The sequence below is a fragment of the Prinia subflava genome, chromosome 1 (genome assembly GCF_021018805.1).
Source record: "Prinia subflava isolate CZ2003 ecotype Zambia chromosome 1, Cam_Psub_1.2, whole genome shotgun sequence".
Classification (NCBI taxonomy): domain Eukaryota; kingdom Metazoa; phylum Chordata; class Aves; order Passeriformes; family Cisticolidae; genus Prinia; species Prinia subflava.
Genome location: NC_086247.1, coordinates 100400113 through 100416200, shown reverse-complemented (window position 1 = coordinate 100416200; position 16088 = coordinate 100400113). Strand labels below are relative to the sequence as shown.

Sequence of the window (16088 nt, the reverse complement as noted above, 5' to 3'; positions counted from 1 at the left end):
GAGTTGTGAAGTTCAAATGTAGTAGAGGATCTTGTTTGTTAGAGTGGAAACAAAGTGACAAGCTAGTTATAATGCCAGGCCTGTTTCTGATACTTTGAGAGAAACATGGATATTGTGTGTTGAGTGATGATTTTAGTTTTATTCAGTTCTAGGAATAGAAAGGCTTTGCCTCACTCCTAGTGTGCACACAACAAAGGTTAAACCCTTCCCATACCCTGAGTTTACTCTAGCGTAAATTATATACTGTCACACAGGAGCCTGGGATGTCTTCTGTGAGTGAGGAACTGTCAAATTGGTTTATAGAGAAGAAATGGCTCTCCAATCTTTTCCTTACTGTTTTTCATGGATCGAATTCTTCAACTTCTGCTACTGCATGGTGCCTTACTCTCAAGAGCAATCCTACTGAAGGATACGGTATTACAAAATTTGAGGAAGATCTGTCAACTCTCACCCTGTTTTAATCATGGGGGTTGGACTGAGCCAGCAGTTTGGTACAGATTTCAACCTGTGCTTTCTCCCTAATGAAGGTGGTTTGGATGGTAACTAGAGTCAGAGATAGGGATCAGTACCTACTCACAGAACCAGAGTGAGCCATCTGGCAAGTTTTGGTATTCAACATTCAGCATGTGGTTTTCTGTGAACCAGTGTTTAATGAAGAGTACCCTTTCTGAATAAAATTACAGAAGGCTATTCAGCCACAGTTTGTCTCTCAACTGATCTTGGAACAGGTATTTTTGATAACTGAAGAACTGTGCCAACTTCAGCTTCTTTCTGCTAACATGTTGAGATTGTCATGACTATGCAATGTAATATAAAGGCATATTAGTAATTTGGAATTCCAGAAAAAATAGGTAAATTTTGCAATGGTTACTGTTGACCTAAAATAGACAAACAAAGTTTTGAGGATGGATAAAAGTTTTGAGCATGGTTCAAAATCAATCAGATCAACTACCAATTTGTAAATAAATTACTTTCTATTAAAATACAAAGCAGCTTTCTGTGAGTGAAGAGTCTAGTATACAGATTTTGACGGTTCTGCTTCTTTTCACTAACATCATGTCTTTCTGGGGACAAATGCTTAGGCAATTACTATAATTATGATAAGGACTCCATTTTCCATGTGAAGTACAGAGAATGAGTAGTCACACAGGACTGTATAATTACATTTATTCCCAACCCCCCAAGTAAATCTTTCACTCAGACAGCATGAGATTGTTTATTTGATACATCAGTGTTAAAATCATACAAACACACGTGGAAGAAAATTAGGAATTAAATTATGTCTTCTCTTTGAGTCCCATTAGGGAAACTGAAGGGAGCAAAGGGAGGACAAAGTAATGTGAACTCAGTGTGAAGGAATGTAGCTAATGTTCCTTATCTGACCTCATGCTGAGCCACAGCACCAGTGCGAAGCAGCTCTTCTATAACATCATCCTCATACCCCAGCATGCTCTTCAGTATCTCCACTGTGTGTTGTCCAACAAGTGGAGGGGGTTTTGGATGTGACACAGCAAATTCACTGTATCTGACACCTGGTCCTGAAAAAAACCCAAAATAAATAGGAGGGAAATTATTTTCCAGAGTTACTACTCATATTTATATTGAATTTCTTATGTTAGTTTAAAGGAAAGTACTTCATTTTCACACTGGTTCTAATCGCAGTCCTTATTATAGAAATGTTTCATTCTGAAATTACAGACTAAAAAAATATTCCAGTTTGCAATAATATACCAATATGCAAGTTTTAAACAGTTCACTGAAATGCAGAATTGCTGGATAGTCACCCAATGTTAAGAAAGTTTTCCCTTTTTTTCCAGTGATATGTATATCAGGGTGCTTTGAGTCATATTATGTCACCAGTCTTCCACTCTCTGCTACCTGAACAGCAATGCCCAGCCCACTCAGGATGTGATGCAGAAATTCCCACATTTCTACAACGTGAGGTAGCACAAGCATAAAGACACAATGAAATGTTTTGTTAACACACTTTTACTGATGCCAGAGCAGTGCACAGACAATGGGTAGCACCATCTCCAGTTATCAGCAGCTCAGGTATCTCTGTAGTGTGCTCCATTATCCAGCAGTGACACAGAACTGACAGCATGCATTAACATGGTATTTCTGAGCTTGGTTTACATTTTTTATCAAAAATACAAGTAGCAGCACCCATAAGAAAATCAACAATGAATTATTTGCTCTGCCAGGAATAATTTCAAAAGTGAAAATCTGGAAGCTGGCAATGATATGAAGACTTCCTTCTATTGCAGGAAGTCAGATCCCCTGTTTTAGTGATGCTCTGTAGTGAACTGATTTCGGTGTAGTTTCCTGCAGACAAGTAGCTATACCCTTACTACCAGACTCAGAAAGGAGAATGAGCCAGGGAGTTACGCTGGGATCAGAAGTGAGGTATGTGCTCAGCACATGCATAGAAAAATTACCCACCTCATGGATAAAGAGAGGAAAATATTTTCCTTAACTGCTAATTGAAAACTCTTCTTTAATACAAAACTGAAAAACCTTTGATACTATTGGCAAAAGGATTCCTCTGTTACTAGTAAAGGCTTCTATTACATAATTAAAAGAATTTACAAAAAGGTTATATTTCATTATATCTTTGTCTGTGAAACTACAGCTTTACTTCAGAATGCAAAGAAATACAAAGAGCATTTCAAAAGCCAGAACAGTGTTTGTTTTATGTCTAAAGAAACAGAATATTGACCAGAAAGGGAAATGAACCACAGCATGAACTGATAAATTTACTGCAAGAAGTTAGTACATATTTGAGGTAAGATGCTGATAAAGGTCAGTCAGGACATCAAAACATGATATGTTATTATTTTTTGCTAGTTTTCATAGACTGTAATCAACTGCTTAATATAGTAAAGTATCTACCTCCAGGAAAGACAAAATAAGACAAAAGGTGCCTAGAAAAACTTTTTATTTTTCAAGCTGATTTGGAACATTTCTGACAAGTATGCTCCTCCAAGAAGTAATGGTTGGACTTGATGATCTTAAAGGTCTTTTCCAACCCAGATGATTCCAGGATTCCATGTATGGTTTCTGAGTTTACAAAGGAAAGCAGTTGGAATTGGGGAATTGCAGACCAAATAGTTTAACTTCAAGTTCCATTCAATACTGGAAAAAATAATTGCAATGAAAATACTTAGCAGATGAGTAACAGCCAGCATGTACCTCTTAAAAAAAAATAGTGTGTGTGATCTGTTGGGGGTTAGATTTGGGGTTTTTTTCACTTACAGAATTTTTTTCCCATAAGTTTCCAAGAGGCCTTGATGGCTACTTAGTCAGAACAGAAGGGAGTACTTGAGGGACATGGCAGCACAAGGCTACACCTATTGTTTATGAGTCCCTGGGAGTGTCCCTCAGAGGGGAGAGATGACGAGGTTTGGGAAAGGCAAGAAGACAGAGCTGGGGGAGGGGAACTCACTCTTGCTTGCTCTCAGCCTCGGAGAGGACGGTCAAGCTGCCCGCCATTGCAGGAAGGGTTTGGGGCCATCACTCTGCCTCTGTCTCATCCTGGGAAATCTATCGTCATCTGCTCATGTACCCAGGAATCCTGAGCTCGCTTTCTCCAGCCTCCCCCCACTGCCGCTGCTTCTTTGGAGCTTTGAGGTTCCCCTGCTACTCTGTAGCCCTGCACTGCCCAGCCCTGCCGGGACACCCCTGCTGCTCCAGCTGCCAGCGCAGAGCTCCTCATCTCATCCACCGGTCTGGGACTTTCCACCCTTCCAGCTTGGCCTCCTGAAGTCCTGTAGGGGCGCCGAGATCAAACTGCTCTGGGCTTTTTTGTGAAAGAAAACCCTCAAGGTTCCTGGTTCTGTTTATTATTAATGCTGTAGTTGTTGTTTGTTTGTTGGTTTGTCATATATACTAGTAAAGAACTGTTATTCCTATCCCCATACCTCTGTCTGAAAGCTCCTTTAATTTTTTAAATTAGAATAATTTGGAGAGAGGGGATTCAAATTCTCCGTCTCTAGGGAGGTCCTGCCTCCTTCCTAGCAGATAGCTGTCTTTCAAACCAAGACAGTGATCTCTTGTCTTTTCACCAGGAAAAGAGCTGGAGGTGAGACACATCCCATCTAAATTTACATATCAATAATCTCGATACAGAAGTTTAGCTCCTTAGACACTCTTTGGAGACACAGAAGATGAAAGTACACACTTACAGTATCTTCTAAAACACTGGGAAATGAGTAAACCTGGCCAGATGAATTGTGATCACCAGTTTCTCCATAAAGGAAAGGGTAGACATGCCATAGATAGGGAGCTTTACCATCCAGACATCAAGTCAGGTGAGATGACCCTCTGTCATGGTTTAACTCCAGCCAGCAGCCAAGCCCCACACAGCCACTTGCTCATTCCCCCACCAGTGGGAACAGAGACACTATCAGAATAGGTAAAGGTAGAAAACTCACAGTTGAGATAAAGACAGTTTAATAGAGAAAATAAAAGCCTTGCACACAAACAACAGGAATTCTCTACTTCCTATGGGCAGACAGGTGTTTAGCCACCTCCAGGGGAGCAGGGCTGTGTAAGAGTGAGTTGGGAAGACAAATGCCAATGCTCCAAAAGTTCCCCACCTTCATCCTTCTTCATCCCACTTTATATACTGAGCTTGATGTCATACAATCTGGAATGTCACTTTGGCCAGTTGTGGTCACCTGTCCTGGTCGTGTCTCCTCCCAATCTCCCATGTGCCCCCAATCTTACCAGTGGGGCAATATGAGAAGCAGGAAAGGCTTTGTGATAGCCCTGCTGAACAGTTGAAAAAAAAAACCCTCTATATTATCCTGTGTCTAGCACAAATCTGAAACACAGTCCCAATACCAGCCACTGTAAACAAAATTGCCTCTACCCCAGAAAAGACCAGCATATCCTTCAACCAGTAGGATGCCAAATCAAGATTTGACTTTCAGAAAGAAAATTCTCTGCTATTCTCCATAAACTGACTAAAGAAACAAGGTCTAGATAAACCCAAAGCCAGGTGCAATACTGAGAGGGAAATCATATTCAGAGAATTGTTTCTTGGGATCTTCTAAAACAGAACATTTTAAGTGGGGTCTAGACAAATCTGCTCAGCATGAAGCACATATCAGTTTATTTTTACCTGGATGGCTGATGGAACTCAGATCTTACCTGCTCAGCTTTCTGAGGACTTCAAAAGCTAAAACTTCATGTGAAGCATATTTCACAATGACCCGACTACACTGGAGAAATAGTCTGATAAAAGAGGGTGAAATTCAACACTGTCAAGGTGAAGGAATTATGTTTCATTACATGAATGCAGGGCAGGGGACAAAAAGAGAAGTAGGAATTATTAGTTAGGGGTTATTCTAGATCACAAAGTGAAGATGAGTCAACAGCATCATGCTGTTGCGAAAAGGCAAGCATCATACAGGGGTGTACAAACAAGAGAGATGCCTGTAGGACACATGAAATAATCCTGTTGCTCTAGTTAGAGCTGGCAAGCCACACCTGGACCAGTGTCTGGTGTGGGGCCCCCACTGCACAGCCATCTGGAACACCTGAGAGCTTCCACAAGACAGCAACTGAAATTTTCACAGGAAACATGACAGATTGAACCAAGTGGGATCATGGACCTAAAAAAAAGGCTAGAGAAAAACACTTTCAAAACTGTTTCAAAAAATGTAAAAAACCCTCACCAATACCAATAAAATAAACCCTAACCACCACCCCCACCACCTCACCCAAAATCCATGCAAACTGCCTGGAACGAGAAAAGAAATCCTTTTTCACATCCATGATGAGAAATACTTGACTTAAATTGCAACAAAGGAAACCTAAAAAAAACCCCTTTTATAATGGTAGGGGTAGCGAAAGGCTGAAACAAGCCATGAGAGGAGGCTGTGGACTTCATATCAATCTGATCTTTAGGAATGAGATTTATTTTAGAATAATTGATTCCACAGCTGATCCCTGGGGCTTGCTGATGGATTAGCTCTCTCACAGACCCTTTCACCCACTAATATATGTCCCTTTCACCCACTATAATATGAAAGCTAAGAAACAGCTCACATAACGGGTAAGTTTTCTATTAACTTGTTCTTCTGATTCTACTCACTTCAAACACACTGAGTTCAGTTTTCAGAGGAAATCTTCAGTGAGAGATCAGTAAATTTTGAAGGGAAAGGTGACATCACTGGGCAATATTTGTATTAATTCCTCTTCCTAGGAGTGAGTAGGAACCCTAGGAGGGCAGAACTGGCACTAGTGCAAGACACAGGAATGATCTCTGTACCAACTGAAATGCTTGTGACAATAATTTCAAAGTAAAAATGTCCTTTAGAGATTTATTAGTCTAGAAATTCAACATAGCCACAAAACTATTATGCAATTTTTGTTAAAAAAAAAAGATACAAAGCAATCTTATTTCAGGTGTGTATCTGGGAACTCTTTACACCGAGAAGTCTTTACACCCTCAAGATTTAGTAGCTATAGACTTTTCATTTGCTTGTGCAAATTTTTGCTAACATAAAAATTGTGGCTCTCAAACCCTGGGATTTTTTGCAGTGATATTGAAAGATGCAGAATAAAATCTCTAAAGAGAGAAAACCAAAATTGACATTGTGTGCAACAGACAGAATGCTTCATGCTTCCCAAAGAAAATTAATCTTACAAACTAGAGCATGTTAGAAAATTGCACAGCAATTATAAAACTGATGTCTTCCTTGAGCTTTTATTGTTTGATGCATAATTCATCACGCTGCTTTTCACTTTGATAGAGTTATAAAGTTATCTACATTCATTCAAAGGAGCTACTTGCTAATGATCCATCATTAACGGTTCTCTGTTCTTTCCTTGTGTAACTTCTACTTGGCTTCTGTGTCAATTAGGAGGGTGCAAAGCTTGCCAGTCAGGCTTCAGCAATCCCACGCTCCTACTGAACAACGCTCCAGGAAAGCAACCAGCAGAATGCTATGCAAATGCTAATTAAACACAACTGCCTTATGAGGAAACCATCCCTAGAGGCAGAGAGAGGTGAACTGCTTTAATTAAGGTCAAAAGCGTTTGCATGTGGGTGAGTTACAGGAGCCTTGCAGATGAAAACAGGCCTTTGCTGGGGTAGAATCAGGGTGACTGGGGAGAGGGTGTAAGGTGGCGATCACTATACTATACTCCGTTCAAGCATGAAGTTAAGGGGGCATTTATTGACACCTGAAAAAACAATGAAAGAATGAGTCGTAGCTGTAATTTACCTTTGTTCTGTTAAATTAAAAAGAACTTGTTTCTCTTTTTGTTATGATCATCACTGCCAGTAAAGCAAAGAGCTCTTTCACCACATTTAAATTCTAAGCTAATATTTTTTTATTATTATTATTACCATTTTGATTTTGACACATTGCTAAAATACATGCTGTGCACACCACATAACCTACAAGAATTAATAGTGCGACAATAAATCAAAATTTTTATCAATTGCAACCACAATGACAATTGTACCAAGACACCTTGAATACTTGAACTGAGCCTCATCATAATAAATTCTTTTTCTTTGGGGCCTATCTACTATGGCATTGCTAAGCATCACACTGAGATATTAAAGACATACCAAACACATTAAAGCAAAAGAGAAAAATGAGATAAAACCACTGAAACAAGTCAAGAGAAAGTATCCTGCAAGAATGAAATGCCTTTAAACATTCACCCTAAACAGGTGAAATACACAGCAGTCTTTGGAACATGTCTCTGGGCATTGCTGAGATTTGGGGCTGCAGAAGAAAAGTCAGCTTCACTCTACAAGCAGTAAAAATGAAAGTTAAATTTGAATAATATTAAATGTACAAAGCATAGTGTATAAAAGTGGATAAAGGTAATAATCTTTGCTTTGTCCTGAGAAATAGCAGTCCTACAGCATTGTACAGCAGTCACTGGATAACACATTTTCTACAGCACAGGTTAGAGCATATTGAAGCAATTTAACTCCCAAACTATGTAGACAAAATCAGGCCTGGGGACAGCCAAGCTCAGGAGAAAAGTCACAATTATTTGTTATTATTCAAATGGGACAAGGGAAAAAAGGAAAATTTGAGCTAATGGATGTGTATACATTCTGCTTGAAACATATCATCTACCTTTGCAAAAAAAGAGCAATGACAAACATAGCACCACTTGTTAGTTAGTTCTACCCTAGCATACAGTGCATTTTATACAGAAGTAGGAATCACATGAAAACAAACAGTATTTGGTTTGAATTGCAAGGTTTTGGCTACAGGGGCAGTTTCCAGCAGCTGCCAGAAATTTTCCCTATGTCCGATGAAGCCAATGCCAGCCAGCTCCAAGACAGACTCCCTGCCGAATAAGGCCAAGCCAGTCAGGAGCAGTGATTACATATTTAAGAAGGGGAAAAAACCTGAAGAACAGTAACCAGAAGATAGAACTCACAATGTGTGAGAGAAATAGCTCTGCAGATGCCAAGGTCACTGAGGAAGGAGGGGGAGGAGGTGCTCCAGCTATCAGAGCAGAGATTCCCTTGCAGCCCGTAGTGAAGATCATGGGGAGGCAGCTGTGCCCTGCAGCCCATGGGGACCCACAGTGGAGCAGAGACCAATCTGCAGTCTCTGGAGGACCCCAAGCCAGGGCAGGTGGATGCCTGAAGGAAGCTGTGACCCCATTGGAAACCCACACAGGAACAGGCTCCTAGTGGGACCTGGGGACCGGTGGAGAGAGGAGCCTGTGCTGGAGCAGGTTTGCTGGCTGGACTTGTGACCCTCCACACTGTAGCAGACTGTTTGAAGGGCTTCAAACCATGGAAGGGTTGGAGAAGTTCATGAAGAACTACAGCCTTTGGGAAAGACTCATGTTGGAGAAGTTCATAGAGGACTATATCCTGTGAGAACCCCACACTGGAGCAGGGAAGAGTGTGAGTCCTCCCACTAAGGAGGAAGGAGCAGCAGCAATTTGTGAAGAACTGTTCATAACCCCCCATTCCCCACTCTCCTGCACCACTGTGGGAGAGAAAGCAGAGAACTGGGAGTAAAGTTAAGGCCAGGAAGAAGGGAAGGGTATGGAGAAGGTATTCTGAAGATATAGTTTTGTTTCTCATTAGCCTACTGTGACTTGATTGGAAATAGATTAATTATTCCCCAAGTTGAGACTGTTTTGCTCATGACACTGATTTTTCTGTGTCCTTATCTCAACCCCTTCCCCTGACCAGCAGAGGAGGTGAGCACTAGAGCAGCTTTGGCGGGCATCTGGTGTGCAGCCAGGGTCAACCCACCACACAAACCAAACATGTATGCCTCTTTCAATAACATGGTGTTGCTACACAGCAGTTTTGCAATTCCAATGAAATATCATCAACAGTTGAGAATGATGGCCCAGAGCCAACACATTTGCACGCAGATCCCTTATATGCTACAGGTCAAGTGTTTGGAGCATGCAGTCAGCTAGTTATGAAACTGGCCTTAAGGAGATCAGCACAAAAGATGCAGTGATTTTTAAGGCAATGAAAAGGAAAGCAATACAAATTAAGTCCATGAGAGGGGCATCATGGCTACTACGAAGAACACACGGGTGTTGATCATGATGTGTTCAGGGATACAGTATGAGGAGTAGACCAGGTCAACTGCATTTTGAATATATGGTTTCTTCCCAGTGGTCCCAGCCATGAGTTCTGTCAATCTGTTATTCCCAGCTGAGAAGATGGTGTGCCCGAGCACACAGCACAGCACAGCTTTGCCACATCACTTTACACCAGGCTTCTTCCCCTTGATGAAACTCAAAGCAGAAAAGTACACAAGACAAAAAAGCTCATTATAAAGTACTTGCTAGTATGAGTAGCACACACAGGCTTCAAAGTAATCTCCAGAATTAATGATCTGCTCCATCTTAACTGGAAAATTCTCATATTTTTCTTTTCTTACCATAGATATGAAAATTAAGTAGCTCAGGACACTTTTTGGGAATCTATTTAATTACTGGGAAAAATATTTTCTTTTTGCATTACATTATAGCAGGTGATCTACCTTCTAAGAACAACTCATAATAGATTGGAAAAAAAAGTAACTAAGGAAATAACATTCAAAGTCTCACTCCTCCTTCCTTACTGCTGCTTCCACTTCCTCCCCCACTTAGAGCAAAGTCACACAAAGTGTTCACTTGGCATCCTGCACAGCTGAGATTTGGAAAACTTTGGCAGGATTAGTAGGAATCAGTAACTGAGACTGGAGAGGATGGACAAACTTACAAATGGTAACAAAAAAAGTAAACCTTGTTCTAGGTGCCATAGAAACACACACATAAATCATCAGTAAATACTAAATAGTAAAATTGGTAAGGCCGTAAATAGCATCAATACTAGAAATATCTACAAGCCACCTTTTCTCATTTGGACAATTCTGACTTCTGTGGAAGAAGTATGAGGACAGTCCAACTGCATACAAGTCAAGAATTTTAAAACAGAAGCATTGTGAGAAGAATGGCTTGACAGGCAAACTATAAATATATATTATATGTGATAGCCACGATGGGTTTTTTAAAATGAGACCACTATTAAACCAACACTTAGGCATTCAAAGCATGTGCTACACAATTCTGAAAATCCTTTGCCAAGTACATTTATAAAAGTACTTTCTCACCTGAAGCTGCATGTAAAGAAATGCATTTTAAAAAAAATTATGTATTTCCTATCAACCAATATCTTGGATATAATCAGTGTAAATACCACTCAACATTTATGTAACTCTTTACATTTTCAAAGAGTCACAGTACTAACTGCTGGAGTAAAGGAAATAATTTATCAGTCACTTGGGTTGCATATTCGAGAGTAATCCAACATAATTTTGCAATTTGAATAATACAATTTTGTGATAGGACTCTTGACACCCAAAAGCTTTAAAAAAAGTTGCTGTACAGCCGTGTCTATTCTTCCCATGTGCATTGCTTCTCAAAGCTGAAAATTTGGCCCAACTTTTTGTATAGACTGACATGGTCCCACTCCTTCCTGAAACTTCCAAAGATCTCAAGAGAAGATTTAAAGAAAGACAGGAAGGAAGATGACCAGTAAGAATACCCAGAGGTATTCTTTTAATATTTTAAAGAACCATAAATTCCCTGGGCAACAATCTGTAGCCCCATTTCCTAAGGAAACAAGTTTATGTGTCTGTGCTGTCTTTCTAATCATCTGTCTGCCTTGTCGCCCCCACACACAGTAAGTTCTGAACCTGTCAATCTTGACAAAAGTGTAGAAATCCCAAAGTAAATACAGCTCTTAACAGTGTTGTGAAAAATGGCAACTACTGAAGGACAGGTGCCCAAATTACTGCCCTGATGACATTAAAAATATAAATATATATATTAAAAAAAAAATGCAGCTGTCAAATATTCTGTTTGGCAGCAAACAGCTTACCAGTAAGTACAGACATAGCTCTGTCAGATGCATCTACCACATACTGTACTCCTCTGGGGTGACAAGGCTTAAAGGACTCAGGTCAAAATAAGGATTACATATAGAGTTTATCAAGAATAAAAGTTTAAAGGAAAATTATATTTAGTTCCAGAACTTCTTCCAAGTATCTTTTCTACAGTACTGTGGAAGGTGCGTTCTAGGGATTTTTATAGTTCTTGCAGGAGGGAGCTGAAGAACTACATGGCAAAGATGAGTTTCTGGGAGAAACCCTGCAACACTCTAAAAGCAAAATCCTAAACTACTGAAAATCCAAGACAAAAACATATTTTTTCCCAAGTCATAATCTAATCAATACAAAAGGCAATACATAATCCCACCACAGGATGCTTGTTAACCACAGCCTGTGTAGCTAATGCAGAAATTATGCAGAGTGAAGCCGAACTTGAACTACATAGGAGGTCATAGTATCATAGATCATAGTATGATCACAATGGTAATTTCTAAGCAAAAAAAGTATGAATTTCTGAAATGCCCATAAGCAAAACTGTTTCCATGCAGCAGGACTGGGCTCAAAATTGCCTATCTGAATCTTGTGTGATATTTAGGTGAAGCCACATATAGGTTTTTATTGCATCTTTACGTGAGCTCAAAGGCCTTAACTACTGTATTGGATGGAGAGTAATTAGAGAGAAGCATGCTTACATGCATGGAACAAGAAAAATCAAAATGCTACCTGAAATGAGCCTCTTGTAAGGACAAAGCATGGCCTAGTTGCAACACACTCACATGATCTGGAAGGTGAATCATGCCCCCAGCTGAACAGGAAGGCAAGCAGCTCCTGGAGGCTCTCCTGCTGAGCCTGGTGAAAACTATTTCCAAGTCCCATGCCTTGTGGTTAGTGTGAGCCTGCGTGTTGGAATAAGACACACCAGCCAACACAGAAAGTGTCTGTATCTCCTCAGTACACCAATTTGTCCTTTCCTATGTCCTGTCTCCTGCTATAAGTTAGATTCTTTGGCTCTTCAGAGACCCAAAAAGTAATCCTTTTGGCCAGCTGTGCATCATCAGAGTGGGAGAAGATGAGTTCTTCCTTGCAGATGAGCTTTTCCTTACTCTTTAAGCAACCAGCTGAACCCCAGATACATGAAGCTGATAATTCAGGGATGCAAGACAATGCACACTGAAGACATGCATAGCCTAATCCAAAGTCTGGGTATAATTTGTCTTGCTTACTCAAGGGGCACTTTTTCAGGATAAGAGACTTTAAGCTTTCTCCAAACAACTGGTGAAAATAACTAAAAATTAAAAACATTTGGGCCTCCCATTAACACAAATTCAAAAGAATACTCAGAAAGCTCTCCTAAGCAACTTTTGAAAATGCATTTCTTGTTCCCAAGCACCCTGACAATATTCAGAAGCCTGATATTCCAGCCCCTAGGGAACATTTTTTTTGTGGCCTGTCCTTTAAGTATTTCTCTAGTTATTTCTGTACCCTTCTGTAAGCCTGGACATCAGAACACAGCACAGATTGTTTTGCAGAAGATAAATAATGTTTCTATGTCCCTTTCTGTGGCAGTGTTTCTTATCCCTCCAAAGAGCAAAGCAGCTCTTTTCAGTACACCTTGTAATGGGAATTTGTTAAAATTACTATTTTTGATGGCTCACATCATGCTTCTTTAAGCATCTTTTCAAAACCAGAGATGTTTGTTGCACAGTCCTATTCTGGCATTTCTGTCTGATAGTATTAAACCCTACTGTAACATCTCCTTTGACAGCAATGGTTGGCAGCCAGAATAGAAAGTGAACTGGGTGGCAAATGGTTTGTGGCAGCAGCAGTCTACCAAATTGCTTTGCTTAAGTTCCCTAACTTCATCACAACCCACTTGTATATTAGTACAGGTTACTTATTCATTTATAAGGGATGATTAATGTCTTACAACATCCATCTTAGCCCATCAAGAGAAAGAAATGGCAAAATGAAAGCTTTCCTCAGTCCACCTTTAGCAGAACTGCTTTCAGTCACTTTTTAAGACTTTTACATTGATTAATTTTTCCTCAGCAATCCCTTCATCCTAGCCAGAGGCTTAACTCCCAGAAGGAGTATATGAATTTTAAAAAGCAAAGATTAGACATTTAGATAGATGTCAATCATGTGTCTGTCATGTGCTGTATTGATACTGCCATGCCCCTTTATTCTATATGTCTTCAGATTGTTCTTCTGTGGCCACAATACACAGGCATATAAACCTCCACATTTGGAAAATTCAACAGTCAGTTGATACTTTCTTGCCTGGTTGGTGACCCATACAGAATAAGTATCTTCAGAGTGAGTATTAAAACAATAGGAAAAGCCATCAGTTGCAGCACAGTCAAGGAAATTCTGTTGGTTGAAATCCTTCAGCAGAGATGAGAGCCAGGTAGCTCTATGTTTGAGCACCACGGAAATATTTGGAACTCAATTTTCAAGCAAGGTATCCATGATTAAGTAGGGCTGAGCACTGTGCACAGCCTGATCATTCTTCCAAAAGCTCTCCCACTCCACCCTCCATTTACTTCTGCTGTCCCCTGTGTAGCAGAATGAGGCCCCTTCTAATGCACAGGGACTTTCCCTGGCAAAGGAAGATGGGAAGGGATTTGATACTTTGTTTTGGATTACTTGAAGAACTGCAAATTACATTTTTAGCTCTTTTTGGATAAGGTGCCCAGACTCCTTGAGACATAGGCTACTAAAAATGCTGGCTGAGTTTTGAAAAGCTCTGTGAAATCTGGGATGATTCTTTGAGTGTCATACTCGAGACATCTTTAAAGGGGCCCATTTTCCAGTAAAAGCTGAGGACATTTGAAAATCTTTCCCTTTCAGGATGCCTTTGACTGTGCAGACATCTGGTATTCAAAGTAGACAAGAGGAGAGAGTATCCTTTCTTGAGCAGAGGAAAGTAAAATTCTAGACATAAAACCCCTTTCAGCCTTTTCTTTTTTTTTTTTTCTTCTTTTTTTTTTCCCCAGTTTCATATTTAAAAGAAATCATCAGGTTAATCTTAAGTTCTTTAAAGGCAAGCAGTGTGCTTAAATCAGAGTCTGTAAATGATGCTGGAGAGAGAGCACACTGCAGATTAGGCTGGGGTTTTCCATTGATTTGTAATTGACAACTTGATCAATTCTGTCTCTGTGTGGAGGGCTGGGAACAGTTTTCCTTGCTTTCCATTATCTGCTGCCAATCCCTGACATGTGATATTCAATTCATCCTCTTGCAAATATCAAAGCAATATGAGCAGGAGAAACAACCACGTCAAACCAAACAGCCTTCAGTATGGTTTTGGTTCTGTGGGTGTGCCAGTGCAAGCGTGTGAATGTCATTTAAGTATAGGCTGGTTCTCTATCAAAGTTCTTGTGGTTTCTAACATTTGCCAGCCTTTACTCCATCAGAAGGGTTTCAGTTTTGTGTTCTACCCTACAGTGGGCAAAAGAGTTAGAAATCATCTCTCTTCCCCCACAAAGTCGAGAGCAAGATTAACAACCAGAAATTTAAGTCAGACACACCCATGAAGAGGAATGAAGCACAAGGTTAGGAAGCCATCCAAAGAATGGTTGCCTACCTCCTTACTAAACTAAATTGAGCTAAAGTCTCTTTTTGCTCAAGAAGATGACTGAAAAGCTGGGGAATAAAAATTAAAATAAAATTGAAACCAGCCATGCCTAACCAGTACCCCACCTTAAATGTGCGCAGATCAGTTTCATAAAATATTTCCCCATTCTCTCTTTTTCCTTCTCTTAATACGTTGACTGTTTCCTTCAGTTGGCCTATAAACTGCAAAGCAAAATGCTTTTACTGACATGGTTTCTAATTTTGAAGCCCAAATCTTAAGCAGCAGGTGCTTAGCTTTAATGGAATTTTTCCATCACCAAATGTCTGGGATCATCAGTTGCACCTCCCTCCTACACAGACCCTCACCTTTTATCCTTTGCCATTTGTTTTTGTGGATTTTCATTTAATGTATTTCTTCTGCTTTCAGCAATCTACTTTTTCACTGAAAACCCTTCAACCACTCTTCTTTATTTTACCTCATACAATTGGCAAGTGCTGTCTCCTAAAAATCCATATAAAATATGAAAGGCCTTGCTGCCTCTGGTCTTGTTATCTCTGACTGCATTTTCAGTAACGCTGTGTCTCCTTTACACTGCACTGGAAATCTGAAAGGGTCTTAGACTGGTTGTAAACATTTGCACCACATGAACAACTACATTTTAATTGCCAGAGGTCCTACGACTTCTCTGTGTCTACACACACACACACACACACACGAGACCTACAAACCAAAAAACCCAAACCGAAAAAACGGCAAAGCAAGAAACAAAAAGAACAACAAAAAAATCAACCTGAACCAAAATAACAGTTGGGTTTAATTAATATAATTATTTTGAGCAAGTCTGTGTGTGGGCACCTTCGTTCCATACTAACAGGTTTTGTGTCCAATTTTAGATTTTTGGTTGACTTTAATTTAGTCTATTTTCTCTTATAATTTCCTTTTTTTTTTGAGATCATGTAAATTATTTTTTACAGGCCTAATCTTAACGAAAATCCAAGGAAAAAGTATCCATACTCAGATTCCAATAGCATATATAAAAGCATGGATTAAAAGTAGCATGTGTTGATGGCAACTGTGTTGATGGCAGTTTGTTGAAAAAAAGGGGATTTACATAC

The 16088-nt window shown here is 39.8% G+C and overlaps 1 protein-coding gene across 5 annotated transcripts in view; it reads right to left on the bottom strand.

Moving 5' to 3' along the window:
• Positions 1-1202: 1202 nt before the first annotated feature.
• The window catches only part of SUGCT (succinyl-CoA:glutarate-CoA transferase), a 327347-nt gene continuing 312461 nt past the window's right edge, over positions 1203-16088 (bottom strand). For 3 of the 5 annotated variants that reach the window (XM_063405257.1, XM_063405316.1, XM_063405267.1), the window contains one exon: positions 1203-1538. In XM_063405257.1, the coding sequence (XP_063261327.1) occupies positions 1375-1538 (164 nt within the window). In that variant the 3' untranslated portion in view covers positions 1203-1374. The remainder of the gene's footprint in view (positions 1539-16088) is intronic. The other 2 variants (XM_063405287.1, XM_063405307.1) reach the window with 1 other exon arrangement.